The sequence below is a fragment of the Pongo pygmaeus genome, chromosome 7, assembly GCF_028885625.2.
Source record: "Pongo pygmaeus isolate AG05252 chromosome 7, NHGRI_mPonPyg2-v2.0_pri, whole genome shotgun sequence".
NCBI lineage: Eukaryota > Metazoa > Chordata > Mammalia > Primates > Hominidae > Pongo > Pongo pygmaeus.
Window position 1 is genome coordinate 124,968,465 of NC_072380.2, and position 17,040 is coordinate 124,985,504.

At 31.9% G+C, this 17,040-nt stretch overlaps 1 protein-coding gene across 1 annotated transcript in view; it reads right to left on the minus strand.

Moving 5' to 3' along the window:
- Nucleotides 1–17,040, minus strand: part of CSMD3 (CUB and Sushi multiple domains 3) — a 1,221,229-nt gene that overhangs the window by 78,116 nt on the left and 1,126,073 nt on the right. Inside the window, exons 48-53 of the mRNA XM_054498903.2 lie at nt 13,196–13,384; nt 12,673–12,819; nt 9,872–10,060; nt 4,909–5,094; nt 3,629–3,823; nt 701–874 (exon numbers count right to left, since the gene is read on the minus strand). Of these exons, the coding sequence (XP_054354878.2) occupies nt 701–874; nt 3,629–3,823; nt 4,909–5,094; nt 9,872–10,060; nt 12,673–12,819; nt 13,196–13,384 (1,080 nt within the window). The remainder of the gene's footprint in view (nt 1–700; nt 875–3,628; nt 3,824–4,908; nt 5,095–9,871; nt 10,061–12,672; nt 12,820–13,195; nt 13,385–17,040) is intronic.

Sequence of the window (17,040 nt, forward strand, 5' to 3'; positions counted from 1 at the left end):
TTTTAGAGAAAATAAAGCATAAATAGCATAAATCATACTATTTTCTTAATATTAAATAAATTATTGAAATCTTTGAAAAAGGAGATAAAGCATAAAATATAATATTTTCATAATAAAAGAGGCAGGGTAAGAAGAATGAACTAGTTCAGTTTCTTTAACTGAAGATTTTTATAATAAATACTCTAAGGGGAAAACATCCTAATTGCCTAAAATCAGGTTCAAAAAAATTTTTTTTTAATTTTAATAGAAATTAGTTTTATGCATGTTGAAATCTTATGAAATAAAACGGGAGACAGGTACTTAAATACAGACATTACATTGTTTATCTTCTTCAGTCATTACCTTAAGCAAATAGGTGAAAAGAGAATTGACTATGGTTTAGAATGACTTAACAGCTACAGTGATTAACCCAGCTGAGTAAGCAGGCATACAATTTTCAGCAATTAGTTTTCACCATTATATTTTCACCATGCCTGGAAGAAAATGTGTCTCTCCTTAGATTTCACTAGGAATGCTATTTGATTATTCCGTTTAGTAGCTTTTCTATCATAAGCCATTTTTTAAGATAAGTATTTTCTGGTTTTTAACATCCTTACTGAATGAATATAAATTAGTATCTCATATTAGGGAAAAAGAGATGCCTCTTTTCAAGGGTGAGGGGCAGGGGGAAGTTTGGTAAAAACAAATTAAAAATCTGTACCTAGGCATCTGGTTTCAGATTCACTCCAAAGACCTGAGGAAAGGCATTCCCTTACAGCAGAGCCCACAAGCATGAATCCCAAGTCGCAGGTAAAGATAGCTGTTGAGCCATATGAAGTTTGAGTTCCAATCTTATTTCCATTTGGAGGTGTAGGTAGTTCTCCACAGGAAATAACTTTAAAATGATAAATAAAAATCCTTAAAGATATAGTCAAGCTGCACTTGTAACAAAACTGTGCTTTGAACATTTTGAGCTTCCTATGATTTGATGTATTTACAAAGGAAATTGGCATTTGTAAAACATGTTTGAATGAGTGTGAAAGTATGGAGAAAAGAGATGACATAATGTAAAATGTATCCTCTTTAAGTCCCCATAGAACCTTCTAAGTAACAGAGACATAAAGTTTTTTTTTTCATTTTTTTTTTTTTTGCATTTTTCGCTTAGTCAAGCTGGCTACAGTGGATCACAAGTTTAAAGAGATGATAATTCATTAATCCAAAATCTTTCTCTGTCTTATCAAGTAACTTTGGGCAAGCCCTTTGACTTACCTGAGCCAAAGTTTCTTCATATCTAAACCAACATTAAAATAATAATTACAATATAATTTTTGTCAAGAACTCTATAGTTTGAGTTTTACATGTAAAATATTTGATTTTCATGAGATCCATTAGATATAATTCATCTGTTTTTTCTAAGTTTTAAAAAATTGAAGAAAATAAATTTAACTGGCTTGCTGGGTCATATAGCATCTCTTATGACTTCTTCATATTTGAAGACCACAGATGAACTGCCATTCTAGCATAAAAACAATAACAGATCATGTTCATTGGGCACGTATTATGTACTAGGTGCTACAGTGTTTTCATTTATGTAATGCTCAAAACAACTCTCTAGGTTTTCAGTCTTAAGTTTTAGATAGCTGTCAGGTAGAGAAATAGAAAACTTTCAAACTTGCAAGAGTTGCATATCAAATTTAAAATGTACTGATGTTTTTGAGCTCATCCCCCCAAAAAAGTCATTTGAGGTGGCTATTAATATTATTGATATACTAATATTATTATTAATTCTAATATTTATATTATTTTCATTTAAAAGATGATTAAATGGAGGACCAGAAAAAAATACTATTTTTTTCTTTTTCTCAATTAATTGCAATTCCTAAATCCCTTGCCATTCCCTCATTCTTACCTGTAGGCAGTAACCCAACCTTATTTATCATTTAAACCATTCTACATAATAAAGAATCTAACACAATAGAATCAGACAAACATTTGTTGAAAACCTGATTAAATGAGTGTTTCTGTAGTAGATAATAATTACCTAGCTCTTTGAAATATTACTATCCATGTGCCCTTTAGAAACAAATTATTCTTTTTAAACAATAATTTGGAAAAAACAAGGAGTCTGCAGTCAGAGAAAAATCCTGGGAAAAAAACTTGGAGGACTAGCACAAAAATGTAGAAATACAGGCTGTGTGCAGTGGCTCATGCCTATAATCTCAGCACTTTGGGAGGTTGAGGAGGGCAGATCACTTAAGGTCAGGAGTTCCAGACCAGCCTGGCCAACATGGTGAAACCCCATCTCTACCTAAAATACAGAAAAAAATTAGCCAGGTGTGGTGTCCGGCACCTGCAATCACAGCTACTGCAGAGACTGACAGAATTGCTTGAACCTGGGAGGCAGAGGTTGCAGTGAGCTGAGATCGCACCACTGCACTCTAGCCTGGCAGACAGAGCAAGACTCTTTCTCAAAAAACAAACAAACGAACAAAAAAAAAAGAACAAAAAAAATACAGATGATGGCAAATTTTTACAATATTAAACATAATTTAGAAATATATTTTTAATACTTTAATTCATTAATGTGATTATCTTGGAACACAGGGCAACCAAAAAATTCTATACTGATACAGGGATTCAAAAAATAAATTTCAAATCAGTGAATATTCATAAATAAGATAATAATACTTGTGTACTTATTACACATAAGATAGTTGTCTGCTATGTTAAACTTCTTAATCATAATAATCCTACGTAGACCTTTGATCTCTTTATTAGTTTGTCTATAAATCATGGGTCTCCATACAATATATACCATAGAGTTGTGTTGGACACTAATTAAAAGACTGAATTTTCGCCTAGCATATTTCCTGAAACAAAACAGACAATAAACAAATGTAAGAAAGGGAGTTCAAGATATTTCACCTGAATATCCTATGTTCTATTAGCTTATGTATATTAGATACTGGCCATTTATATTATAAAAATGTATGGAAATAAAATGCCTTAACTGCTCAATTTGGTTCAATAATATTTATTGAGGATGTGGTTATAGCTGGCATTTCAATTGTGTCATACCATTAAATGTTTGCAGTAACTCTACATGACAGGTATTATAATTTTCTAGTTTTAAGATTTTCTAGTTTTAGAATTTGGAATCAGAGAGAATAAACATGATATAATAAAAAGTCAAGGGTTTTAGTCAGGCTACTTGGTCAAATATCATTTCTCTATCATTTATAGGCTCTGTGACTTTAATAGAATGATTACATCTGGGGCAAAGGTTTTTTTTTTTTTTAACCAAATGAGTATAAAACATGTAAAGGACTAAAAGCATGTCTGTCAAGTAGTAAGTAAACATTACTTCGTTGTTAAAGTAGATAACAGATCAACAATTCAAACACTAGATTTCTTAATCCAAAGCCCATGTTTTTCTATTTGCTAGAAAAGCATTTACTAATACTATTTGCTAGTAAAGCATTTACTAATAGAAACATAGTTAGAAAATTTAAAAATGTAATGAGAATAAATGACCATATTAGTAATGTCATCTAATTATTGATCTAGTGTGTTTATAAAAGGAACTGATTCAAAGAATTCGATAACCAAACATAGCTTATGAAATAAGGTTAGCAGAGTATATACTTACTTTGGCAATATGGTCTTTCATTTCTCCAACTCCAAGTACCATTAGGAAGACATTCGATGGAGGCAGGACCTAGTCCATGATAACCAGGGTCACAGCTGAAAACTACCTTGGTTTTGTATTCATAATGGGAGCCATTCACAATTCGCCATCTTCCATGTTCCAAGGTAAAGGAATTGATGCTTGGACATGTAACAACTATACAAAAACCAAAGGGTGTAATTGCTAACAAATCACTATATCTTAACGTCTATTCCATTCTTTACATCACTACTGCCTTAATTCACTTACTCTTGCACTATACAAGGTCCTTTAGTATTTGTTCTTTATTTCTTTTGCATGTTGATATTTTCCATTCCCCTAGCTATATGGTATTGCTGGCAGTTCTTGAACACACTCAACGGTTTCACAATTCAATCTTGTACTTATTATTCTACCTACTTAGAATCCCAATTGTTGGCTTACATCTACTCCCTTATTTCTTTATAAGTTTACAAAAGACTATATTTCAAGGAAATTTTTTTGATGAGAATAGCCTTTTTATGCAAGAGTAGTGATATCAACTTTAGCTAATTCAAAACTTTTTCAAAGTAAGTAGAAGCCTTATTAGATACCTATGCTGAGAGTGCGAACAACTTAACAATCTTCATTTTAAGTGAAATCACAGCTAAGTGGAAATGTTAGTACTAAATGGGAAAAAATAATTGAAATTTAGAGAAAATTCAAGAGTTTATTTACATCAATATTTTCTATTTTTTGCTACCAAATCTTTACCAGAATTAATGTCTTATCATTATGTAAACTTATTTAGTGAAGTAATAGTGACAGCAATAGGAACTCTTCTAAATGTAAGTAACCAGAAGAATATCAACAAAAGTTTAAAGTTATGGATAATTTTTGCAACATTGTTTATCCTTATAAAAATCAGATTGAAATATGTCAAAATATCATTTTATTAACACAATCTTTAAAAATTTTCTCAAGGGGCCATTTATTGAAAACACATGTTGACTAAAGGATGACTTTTTACAAAATAAAACTTTATTGTATAAAATAAAAGTGTCTTTTTTGACATAAATATTCTGAGGTTTTCAAAAATGATGGAAAAGTCCTTGTACTGTCTTCTAGTACTTCATTGTACAAGATAGCTTACTCAACTTTTATTTCTTAGACATCACATTTCAGTTTAGGGATTGGTTTTTATAATTCTACAATACATAAAATTTCAGGTATATAAAATACCAAGAGAAAAACAACTGATGAAATTCCCTTGACACACATACCAACACAGCGAGGGGTCTTGTTATGATTGCTCCATGTTCCATCTGATTGGCATACAGCTGTAGTAAGTTCTTTGGATGACAATCGATATCCATCATTACAAAAATAGGTAACTCGTGTTCCTACCAAGTAGTCTGTTGTTAGTATTCCTCCATTTGTTGGAGCTTTAGGAATCCCACAGGAAATTGCTAGAAAAAATACACACAAGCAAAATCATATAAACAGAAAAATGTTTAATTTATTGGCAACTCTGCTGAACTGTAAAACATGCAAAACTAATGGAGATTTTTTTCAATTCCTCTGAAACAATCTCAGAATCACAGAAATACTTTCCGAACCATAAATTTTGAATAATTTATTCCAATCTCTTATTTAGTAACATTTATAAATTGATGAATCTATACATTGTTAATGCTTTATTTCTTGGTTTCTTACTTAATTTCTGGTTATTATGTGCATGGTTATCAGCATTCGTATGGATTATATGAGAATGCAAGTTAGGTAAAGAGTATCTCTAATGCAAGCCCATGACTGGACCATCATATAGCAAGTTTGATTAATTCAATTTGGCAGATAAATATTAAATATTTTAAAGAGAGTGGCAACCAATATGAATCATAATTTTGGTCAGGAAAAAATCAAATAGATTTATTTTACCTGAAAGCTGGCTATTTCTGTCTTAGGAGAAGCCACAATGTATGAGCTGGGGCACCATCCACAAAGTATCGTGTATATTGGATATGTTTAATAAATACAAGGACAGGACTAACTGTCTTAAAAACCTAGTTAGGATCTTCCTGAATTTCACTGATGTGTCTTAGATATCTTGATTTTTATCTACAATACATTTGATGTAGGTGAAAATTAGTTTTACTATGATGTGATAATAATGTAAAATTTTATATTTGCCTAGTTTGTTGTATATATTTTATACTTTATAATTTTAAAAGCCTACAGAAAAATCCCCTAAAATTGATTTTTTACCATTTTTGCCCTATAAGTACACAATTGGCACTTACAAACAGAAAAAAAAACACAAAATCTTTCAAATGATGTGTACATAATCTTTCAAAGTATATATTTGGTAGCAATACTCAAAGTCAGATTTTTTTTTTTTTTTCAGACAGGAGTCTCAATCTGTCACGTGGCTGGAGTGCGGTGGCACTATCTGGGCTCACTGCAACCTCTACCTCCTAGGCTCAAGTGATCCTCACACCTCAGCACCCTAGTAGCTGGGACTACAGGTGCGTGCCACCATACCTGGCCAATTGTTTGTTTGAGACACAGTACTGTTTTTCCCAGGCTGGAGTCAGTGGCAGGATCTTGGCTCACTGCAACCGCCACCTCCTGGGCTCAAGCAGTCCTCCTACCTTCAACCTCCTGAGTATCTGGGACCACAGGCACGCATCACCAGGTCCGGCTAATACTTGTACTTTTTTGTAGACATGGGTTTTCGTCATGCTAGCAAGGCTGGTCTCAAACTCCTAGGCTCAAGCAGTCCAGCGGCCTCTACCTTCCAAAGTACTGGGATTACAGGCGTGAACCACTGCATCTGGCCCTATATGTATCTTTCTATATAACACTCAGAGTAAATATTTATACATATCTCCACATAAGGACTAATGTATTTGAATATGAGTGTCATCCCAGAACCAACTGGAGTTATGTAATAACTGATAGATATATGTACTGCATTACTGTTATAAAATGAGAAAGCTTCTGTATTATGAAAGATATCTAGCTTACAGGTTTCATACAAAGAATTACAGATTTATATTCTCTCTCATAACAGAAGAAATAAACTACAGAAAGATTTGAGTTTAGTTTAAATATTATAAATGCTATGTGCTATTCACCCATCTTCCATTTCGACCAAAAATTGTTTCCACTTCTCTTATAAAATCTACCATTTGCTGCTTAATTTTCATTAACCCATGTAAATTAAATATAAAATGAAAAACCTTAGTGAAATCTTTACAGAACTGTCAAAACCGAATGGCAGAATCCCTACTGCTGAATAATTGATCTTTTGTAATTTGGTAACCTATAAATTACGAACAGAAAAGCTGTAACACTGACTTAAATTACATATGCAATCTCATATAATTATGTTATTATCCCTGCTTTCTAATTACAGAACCTCTAAAATAGTGTTGAAAAGTAAATGTTTCCCTGATGTCTGTTAAAGCAATGTTTATATTTTCACTTAGAACTTTTGGGAATTTCAAGTTGTTATATGCCATCTCCCTCCCAAAGATCATGTATTTACTGATTTCTAAAAATTAACTATTCATTGTTAATGTAGTATAGATTGAATCTAGGTCAAAGTAAAAAGAGATGTAGTTAAATAGTATAGATTCCACATATATGTTTAGTAAAACGTGGTTTTATTTTAGAACTAAAAAGACACAATGTACCAGAATAATGGGACAATTCCTGTGCCTATGGATAGTTAACAATTTAACTTCTCAGCTAATTTTTTTAAAAAGAAGAAAAGAAAGAAAATAAATCCAGTTCATAAGAAAAGTCATCATAATTGAGTGGTTGTAAAAGAGGCTTGTCTATACAACTCTCAGGAAATCACAAACTAAAAGTGAGACAGGGAATATAAAGTGAGTTTCCACGTAACACTACATAATACTTAATTGTATTCATGAGTATGGTTCAATTTTTGAAGGGGGGGGATGAATAAATGGTTATGTGATGAGAACAAAAATAAATAAAACACCTGACCAAACCCAAATAGATATAGCTGACTAATTTTCTACCTTTACGCTCACGTTGTGTAACTTTATAGCTCAAGTAAACATATGTAAGGACGTATAAGAAGACCTAAGAGGCAAGAAAAAGAAAAATGACTGAAAAATGCAAAACAAATTTGAAATAAAAGGTGCATTATGCAAATAGCTCTTCCAAATGGCATATAAACATTTCATTTCAATTATTAATGTCCAAATAGAGGTCATATCCTGTAAGCATTTTGTCTTAATCTTTTTTAACAATTAGAAAAGATCAATTTTTGGAAATGGCTACATGATTTACATATATTTTATCATTTTACTTCACCAAATATCTCATTTTTAAACTATATTTCAACTTTCTTATTTGAATTGTAAAACGATTTTAAATTAAGGACATTGAAAAAATGACTCCATATGTAAATTACATGGAGTATATTCAATGAAATTATAGCACTAATTCTACAAAGCAATTTCAAAATTTCAGAAAGCATGTGGTATTTTTATTTTACATGATAGTCAATTATTCTCACAAAATGTTTCTTAAGGACTATATATGTATAGCATATTGAGGTGTGTATGTATATGTGTGTATATAAATATAAATAAAAGCAATCATTATGTAATTAAATACAAAAGTTTAAAATTAAAAACAATTAAAATTCAGAGCATGTTAGTGGTTATTTAAAATATATATGATATAAGCTTATTTTATATTTTTTAATTCTATTATGAAATTTGAGATCAAAGATTCTTTCCCAAACTAATTCTGGGAAATTAGTTAATACTAAAAAACTGTAAATACTCCTGCTATTCATTGGTCAAAGGAAAGCAGCTGTTTTAATACTTTACTAAAATGTATCTATTCTGCATGAAGTAAATGCCTTCAGTGTTGATAACCCATTAAGGTAATGGTGCTTCCCAGAATCCTAATAAGTGATTAATGTTTCCTTGCATCAACACAACAAGAAACAATAATTCTTTCATTTTGCATTTGTTTATATATGCCTTTGAAAGCTATATTTTAATGAATTATAAATTGCACTCTGATAGGTAAAAGAAGCCATTTCAAGTGCCTGGTAATACCTATTCCTTAGCTAATTTTAACTTATTATTGGTAGATTTTAAATTTTAATTACCTATCTTACTTTTTTGTTTTTTATAAATGCCCACCAAAAAATAGGTAATAAGTAAGACTTCTTGTTTATTAACCTAGAGTATCCTGCATTTTTTCATGTGAGAATTCAAAGTTGCTATCTGCATCTTTACATGCTGAGTAGAGTTAAACAAAATACAAAATTAATTTTCATCTTGATAAAATAATGTAATGAATTAAGTATTTTAAAATTTTCAAAGTCCAATGACATTAGCTTTTCTGCATAGCTGATGTTGAGCTTGTCTTTATGACTATGACTACACTTAGGTAAGAGACTCAACTACTATTTAAAACAAGTCTTTTTGTTTTGTTTTGTTGTTTTTTGTTTTTGAGACGGCGTTTCGTTCTTGTTGCCCAAGCTGGAGTGCAGTGTTGCAATCTCAGCTCACTGCAACCTCCGCCTCCCGGGTTCAAGTCATTCTCTGGCCTCAGCCTCCCATAAAAACAAGTCTTAATCAAAAACTCTAAAACATGCAATTTTTTGATTAACAAGCTTGTTATTCTTTTTGCAGCATGATATAATGCTCAGTGCCTCGACTTTTGACAAAATACAAAGAAAAATAAAAAACATATCTCTGATATCTCTGTTGTGTTATCTGTACCACTGAAGAAAAAAAATAACCAGGTGGTGGGTTACATTTTTCTCTTAAATTTGTTGCTGTGAGAGAAAATTTTGGATGCTAAGAGTGAGACTCAGTCTTCAGTGTACTTGCACATTCTTATTCTCTATTATCTCTCTGCAGACTTCACACTAACTCAGTCTCCCTCTCATTCAACAATTGTCTTACAACAAAGTAACTGGAATGGAGGATGTATGAATAAAGTATGTATACAAGGGGAAAAAGTCAAGGCATATAAGTTGCATAACAATAATGAAGAATTATAAAACAGTATGTTTCTTTCCCCTGGAAGTTATCATTCTGCGATGTTATGCCTTGTTTTTATGAAAAGAGTTCACAATACGCTTCCAAATATTTCTATTCTCAGAAATGTTAGTGATCCAAATAAAAAAGTTAAATGGTGCTAATCTCATATTCATGTTTTTGTTCATTTTGGCGTAATATACTTCACCTTGACAGGCAGGGACCGGTGCATCCCATGCATGATACCCATAGGAAGACTTTCTGCACACAGCACTGCTTTTTCCAACAAGTCGGAATCCTCGATCACAGGCCCAACGGACCACACTGTTAAGCTGCCCACCTGTCTGACTGATAATATATCCATGAGGTGGGGATTCTGGTGTACTACAGTAGAAAGCTTTTCAAAAGAAAAAAAATGCTGTTTAATTAATGAATCAGAAGTTATTACCCAAAGTGATAAACACCTATACAGCGACTAGTGCTCAAAAGTAGGTCAGTGGTCATCTATGTAAATTTTACTTCATATGAACAACATATTGTGCTCTTTCCTCTTTTGAAAATAATCTACTGACATAACTTTTGGGAGACATAACTAACTCTGAGCTTTCTTCCAATTTATATTGTCACCGAAAATGTCTTCTGAATTGAAATGTATTTTCTTAACACCCTGGAGGTTCAAAAGCCCAACAAATATCTAATTGAATTTTGGAAACCGCATTTCCTGTCATTTGAGGGACCTAAATGCCACAGCCTTGGTAGCAATATTTTAGAGCATGTCGTTTACATGTCACTTTGAAGTTATATCCAGACACCTCTATCATGTTAGGTCATACATTTCATTTTGGTTGATTTCTAAAATAATCCCCCACATTCCATAATCCTCTTTCCCAGTCTATTAAAGGGTGTCCATTCTGTCAAGAGCGTTTACATATTATGATACAAATTGCCAATAAAATAAAAAAGTTTTTCATCTCCTGATGTTTGAAATGCCAACAGATAATGTCAAATAGCTTTTTCATATGTACTTTTGAGAATATTCAGCATGGCAGGTCCCATTTACCTTCTGAAACTTTAATGAATTTATCTGAGAAAAATGGGGCTTTGGGGGTAAATAGTAAGAAACAAATTGGACTTAGGATATATATGTCATAACCTGTCATTTCTAAAGGCAAAAATACATATTTAATATGTCAAGCTGTTCTTGAGGGCTAAAAGTGGTATTTTCATTATATTTATATCCAACTTTGTCACAAATAATAAGAACAAGGATTGGTCTATAATACAGTCAATCTAATACTTATAATTGTTTATGAATAGTTTCCTTTTATGTTATCATCTATCATGAATTTAATGTGCTGACTTTTAAATGCCCTATTTGGGCAACACTTTAATAAAAAGATATTTACATTGTTCATATTATAGAAACATAAGCTCAAGTATGAAAATTCTTCAAGATGACTGGGTATATCATATAGTTCAATTTTTTTTTTGAGAAGAAGTTTCGCTCTTGTTGCCCAGGCTGGAGTCCAATGGCACTATCTTGGCTCACTGCAACCCCCACCTCCCAGGTTCAAGTGATTCTCCTGCCTCAGCCTCTCGAGTAGGTAGGATTACAGGTACCCGCCACCATGTCCAGCTAAGTTTTTGTATTTTTAGCAGAGAGGGGGTGTCACTGTGTTGGCTAGGCTGGTCTCGAACTCCTGACCTCAGGCAATCCACTCGCCTCATTCTCCCAAAGTGCTGGGATTACAGGCGCGAGCCACTGCACCTGGCCATGTTTCAGTTTTTTAACACACTTCTACTTTGATAGCATAATAAATTATTTTTGATATAATAGAAACATTGTAGGACACAATTATGTACATAGTAGTAATATGCTGTCAGTCACAAGTTATTCTAATATGTAAAATACAAATTATTAATAAGTTAAAATCAAACTATCATCTCAGAGTTTTAAAATCAAGGGAATTAAACAGAATTATTCTATTCATACCTTTTATACATAGTTGTAAATTTGTATAAATGAGTAAAATTCAAGAGTATACTTTTTAGAACTGAAATTCAAAATGTATCTGTCTATGCCCAGAATCATAGTGTCAGAGTTGTTTATAAAACATTTATAAAAGGAATTTTTGGTTGAATTGATTACCAATGACACATGATTTGGGAGGCATGGTGTGAACACTGTATAGAAAGAGACAGCTGGCTCTTTCTGAGGGATTCTGCTATTGAGCACATATCCATGGCCTCTGACATGATTTAGAATGGTCTCTGACATGATTTAGACGGGCAGTAAAGAAAAGGAACATAACCTTCACATAATAGAGGACTATTTATGTATATTTACTCAACAAGAAAATTATTGGTTCAGTATCAGTAGACCCTATAAACAGGAAGACATAATAAAAAAATCTATGTCACCTTGGTAATAAAAAGAATTTCCAGCCTACATCGTTCTAAACATCACGCAAGAAAAAGCAGTAGCGACAAAACGCTTCCGTTTTTAAAAACTGAAGGTTTGTAAATGATGTGTTTGTTACTCTCTCTTTCGACATTTAAGGTATTTTAGCAAGTATCACAAATAGATAGATAAAAATTAAAACAAAGATTTTGACCACTGTATGTTTATCCTTTGTTTAAACTTGTCATTTAAAGGAGTTCTTAAATAGGTCAGATAACACACGGCTGAGTAACACTATTAATATTTTTTGTCAGTTCAAGGAAAACAAACCTATTTTTTAAAGTATTAAAAATCGCAGTTTAATTTATAACTGACATATAAGTCATAAGTATCCTAAATTCTTTTAATATTTTACAAAATCATATGAGGGATGTAGAATTATTATCATTACAATAGGAAATAGAGAGGTTACATAAATTGTCCAAGAACCATCAATGGAGGAGCTGTGATTTGAATTCATGTCTAGTTGAATAGTGTCTCTGCTCCTTAATCATAATCATACTGAAGATGATAGTGAGATCTGTCCTGAAGTTATAAGTTTTACATACCTATATATCTTATCCGAAAGCCTTTTTTGTTATTGCCATGATCTGCTGACCACTGAAGAAATACTTCATGACCATTGCTTGTTATATTAAAAGCAGATAAATAATCCCCGCTGAGGGAAATAAGCACTGGACTTTGAATATTTGGTCCTTTGGGAAGAAAATAAAACAATTTAGAGAAAACTAATTATATTCTCATTTATCTTTAGTATTTTATATCTTTAGAATAGTATTAAATATGGTTAAATTGCTTCACCACCAATCTACCTCATTAACAATAACTGAAAACATAAAATGTTTGTTTTAAGCATTTTAATTCTATAGCTAAATGATGTATAATTTGTAAAATAATAATAGAGCTAACTATAATTTCCATATGGTATAGGAGTAAATTTAATGTTGGTACTTCTAAAAATATCTGTAAGATAAACTCACATAAGCAGCTGTTTATACTCAAAGTTTACATGTATAATTAGAACATTTGTACTTAATTGATGAATATCCAATAAATATAACCCTTGGTTACCATCATACACCTGAAGAACATCAAATTCCTTTTCTGTCTGGAAGAATTCTACAAACATGGTGATATTATAACCCTTTTCCACTGAAATACTCCATGCACACATTTGAAGGTTTGGGTAACTGTCAGGATATCCAGGGCTCAATATGACTCCAGTAGAATCTAGCCGTAATTCATTGGCAGGACAGAGCACTGTCAAAGAAAAATGTCATTAAATAATGCTAGCCTTTTAGAGCCTCAGTGAAAACTGTATTTTAGATACCGAGTATTCTGCTTTCATGTTCAATAGCTATAAGGATGATACGTTGAATTATTTGTTAGAAGAGACAAGTTGTATTAAACTTATGATTCAAAAGCTGGAGGAATGACCTAAAAATTTAGAGTATTGATTTATTTTTTATTACATGGAAGATGCACCACTCTCTGGACATAAATAAATACATAAATAAAATATAAGCCATTTAATTCCTCCTCTTTCTTCACATTTTTCCCAACCTCTCCTAATCTTATGTTCTCCCACCTCTGCCTGTCTTATCTATGTCCTTGTTTTACCTCTTTCTTTCCTTACTTTTTAACTCACTCTCTTCTCTCTTAAACCTTCTACTCACTCAGATGTGTGGGGTCAGATAGAAAACTGTCCTCTCTCAAAGTATTCATTTCAAGTAAAATCATTTCTGATATCAGGTATATGTTTACCATGAGGATTTAACACAGTTCTGAGTCACCAGTTGCCTTTCAGCTCTACACTATCTCCAGCCCATAAATGTAGCCCAAAGCACAAACTCTTTTTATTTAATAATAATACCTCTGCTTTAATATCATATATGTATATATATAGACACACTTATAAAAACACATAAAATGTGTTATATGTTGACAAAAAAAACATAATTATGGTCTAACAGCCTGCAACATATAGCAAATTTTAGTTGTTGGCATCAATTGCATTCTGTATCAGGCCAAAATTATGAACATCTACTTAAATTTGGACTTAGAATGAAGAATATGACTAAGTTGATCAATCCCTTTTTACTCAAATTATGCTATTTTAACCTCTTACAAAATTTTTTTGAAGTTCTGTGATGTGGAAAGAGTACTGAAATTATTTAGTATGGTCCATTGTGCAGAAGTAAACCAATATGCACCAAACAGAATTTGCTTCAATATAAGGAAGAACTTTCTATTTGTCAGAATAGTATAATGGCCATAGTAAAATGTCTTACGAACATAATTGCTAACCAGTTTAAAACTTAGACTGGACTACCTTTTGGGTGTTCTTACTGAGAACATTTAGGCTACTGAACAAATGGGTGGACTAGATAATTTTGATGATTTCGTTAATTAGAAATACATCCCATGCCATTTCCTAATTCATCTACTATACCTTAGCTTTCATTTTGGAGTTAAATAGCATTGTTTCTCAAAATAATTAGAGCAGCACTTTAAGAAGAATTCCTGTTTTTCAATGTTTATTTAAATGAGTTAGGATTGAAAACTACTAAAGTAGTTGCTGGAATATAATAAATAGATGAAGAACTTATATATTCATAGTGTTCAGGGTACAAAGACAATTAAATATTTTTGAGTTATAAAGTCTCCAACAAGTATAGGAATAGAAAAGAGTAACTAACATAGTGGATTATGGCAGCATATGATTGCTCTATAAACATGTTAATAACTTGAAAAGACTTCTTGAAAACTTGAAAACTGGCCAGAACTAATACATGGCTTTTTGAAAACTGACTATATAATAGAGTTTAAAATATAGTATAGCTAAAGCTAAGAGCTATTTTCTACTTTTTTTGGATATTATTTCAGCTTCTTCTACTTCAACCTAGCATTTTCCTTCATGGATATAATTTTGAGATTAAAAATATTGAATAAATGGTATCAGGTCATTCTTTCTCCACCTAAAAAGAGAACTCTGACATTGATTTTCAAAAAATTTAAAAATACATAAAAAAGAAATAGATAAACCTGAAGATTGGAAATGATATGGAATATATGAGTCAAAGACGAAAAAAAGTAAATATGTGGCTACTACATACTGAAATGAGTGGTATGATCCAATATACTTTACTACAATACACAAATTAATCTATTCTCACATTATCTAACATATACCAAGAAGCCTGACAGCCACCAAGAATAACAGTAAATATTTGTTGATTGTAACTTTATGTTAGGCACTGTTAAACACCATTGGTACATTATCTCAGTTATCACAACATTAAAAAATGTGTATACTTTTTATCCCCGTTGTACATATGAGAAAACTGATGGCCAGAAAGTTTAAAGTGCTCAAAATCTCCTAGATGCAGTTGTAGCCAATGTTTTTAAGCCAGAAAATTAAATTTCATTTACCATAATCCCTTTACAGAAAACCATATTTGGAATTATTTTCCACATTTTAAGTGAGACACATAGAGCTACAGAGCATCTAGAGAAGAAGAGAGAACAAAAACGATACTGCTATTTTTTTAGGAAAAGTCAAAAAAAATTCTAAATGGACTAAAAACGATGTAGGTTCATTCTAGCCGATTCCAAACAAATGACTGTCTTAGCAAGCTTGTGTAATAAACTCAATTAAACAAAAATGTAAAGTCAGCTTTTTGGCTTAAATGCCTGGTGAAATAATTAATATAGAAACTCTACATAAACTCATTCTAAAGGATGATTTATTAACTTTATTAGCTAGTATTTGAAGTGTTACCAGGAGAAAATAATTCACTATGCTTTCTGTATTCTCCATAGCAGACAGAATAAGTTCAATTACTAATCTACAGGAAATTCTGATTTGGGGAATAAGACACTGAAAGTCTGAGAGACAAAAAATTGTAATATATCTAGCTTATCTGAACGTTATGTTTACTTTAATTTGTAAAAAATTTATTGAATTGGGATTCAAATATAAAAACAAGAAGCTTGCCCTCCAAGAGCTCATAATATAGTTTTATTGGGGTCAAGACAGAAATGCTGTTATGTAATTGGCTCATTGACATATCCTGTGTCTGTTCAACTTTTTTCCCATGTATAACCCCTCAAAGGTTGAGCCTCTGTCTTCTCTATTTGCATATCTAAATATCTGAACATGAAATCTACATAATCCTAAAGGTCTAGAGAGTAGCCTTACATAAAGGAAAATGCTGAATGAATGACATCTAAATGTCTGGAATATATAAGTGATAGACTTCAGAATTCTCAATCAACTTCAAGATGTTCTAGTAGCATTAAGACCATGAGAAATTCTCACATTGGCTCCAATTTATAACCCCAAACCTGCTTTCCTGCTTTTCTTTTTGCTATCATCAAAGCCTCCTGTAATCTTTTATCTTCTTGTAAGGCTTTCAATTTTATAGTATGCTTAGAACCCCATAATAATCAGAAGTTACTTTAGACTTGTTATAGCAGCTAAGATACCGCACAAGAAACAGATTTCCAGTATTCTCAGAAATGAAACCTAAGGAAGGACTTAATCCAAAAAAGCTAGAAAGAATAATAAAATACAACTCAATTGTATTCAACTTAATCAACATTTATGATAATTGTGTGTTAGGCACTGTTCTGGGCCTAGGGGCTACACAAATGAACAATAAATTTTTTTTGAACATCACAGCTTAGCACATCATTCAAGGTCTATCTTTGCCTTGCTCTTGTAACACAGTGAATCCTTGAAGTCCATGCCCTGTTGTTTTTCACTTCTCTATCTTTGCATATATATCTGCCACTTAGACTACCCTCTCTCTAGCTCTGTTCTACCAGAATAAGACTCATTGTCATTTAGAATTGTGTTTCATGACTCAGGAAACAATGCTTCCATCAAGCTTTCCCTGCCCCACAGGTGGTTA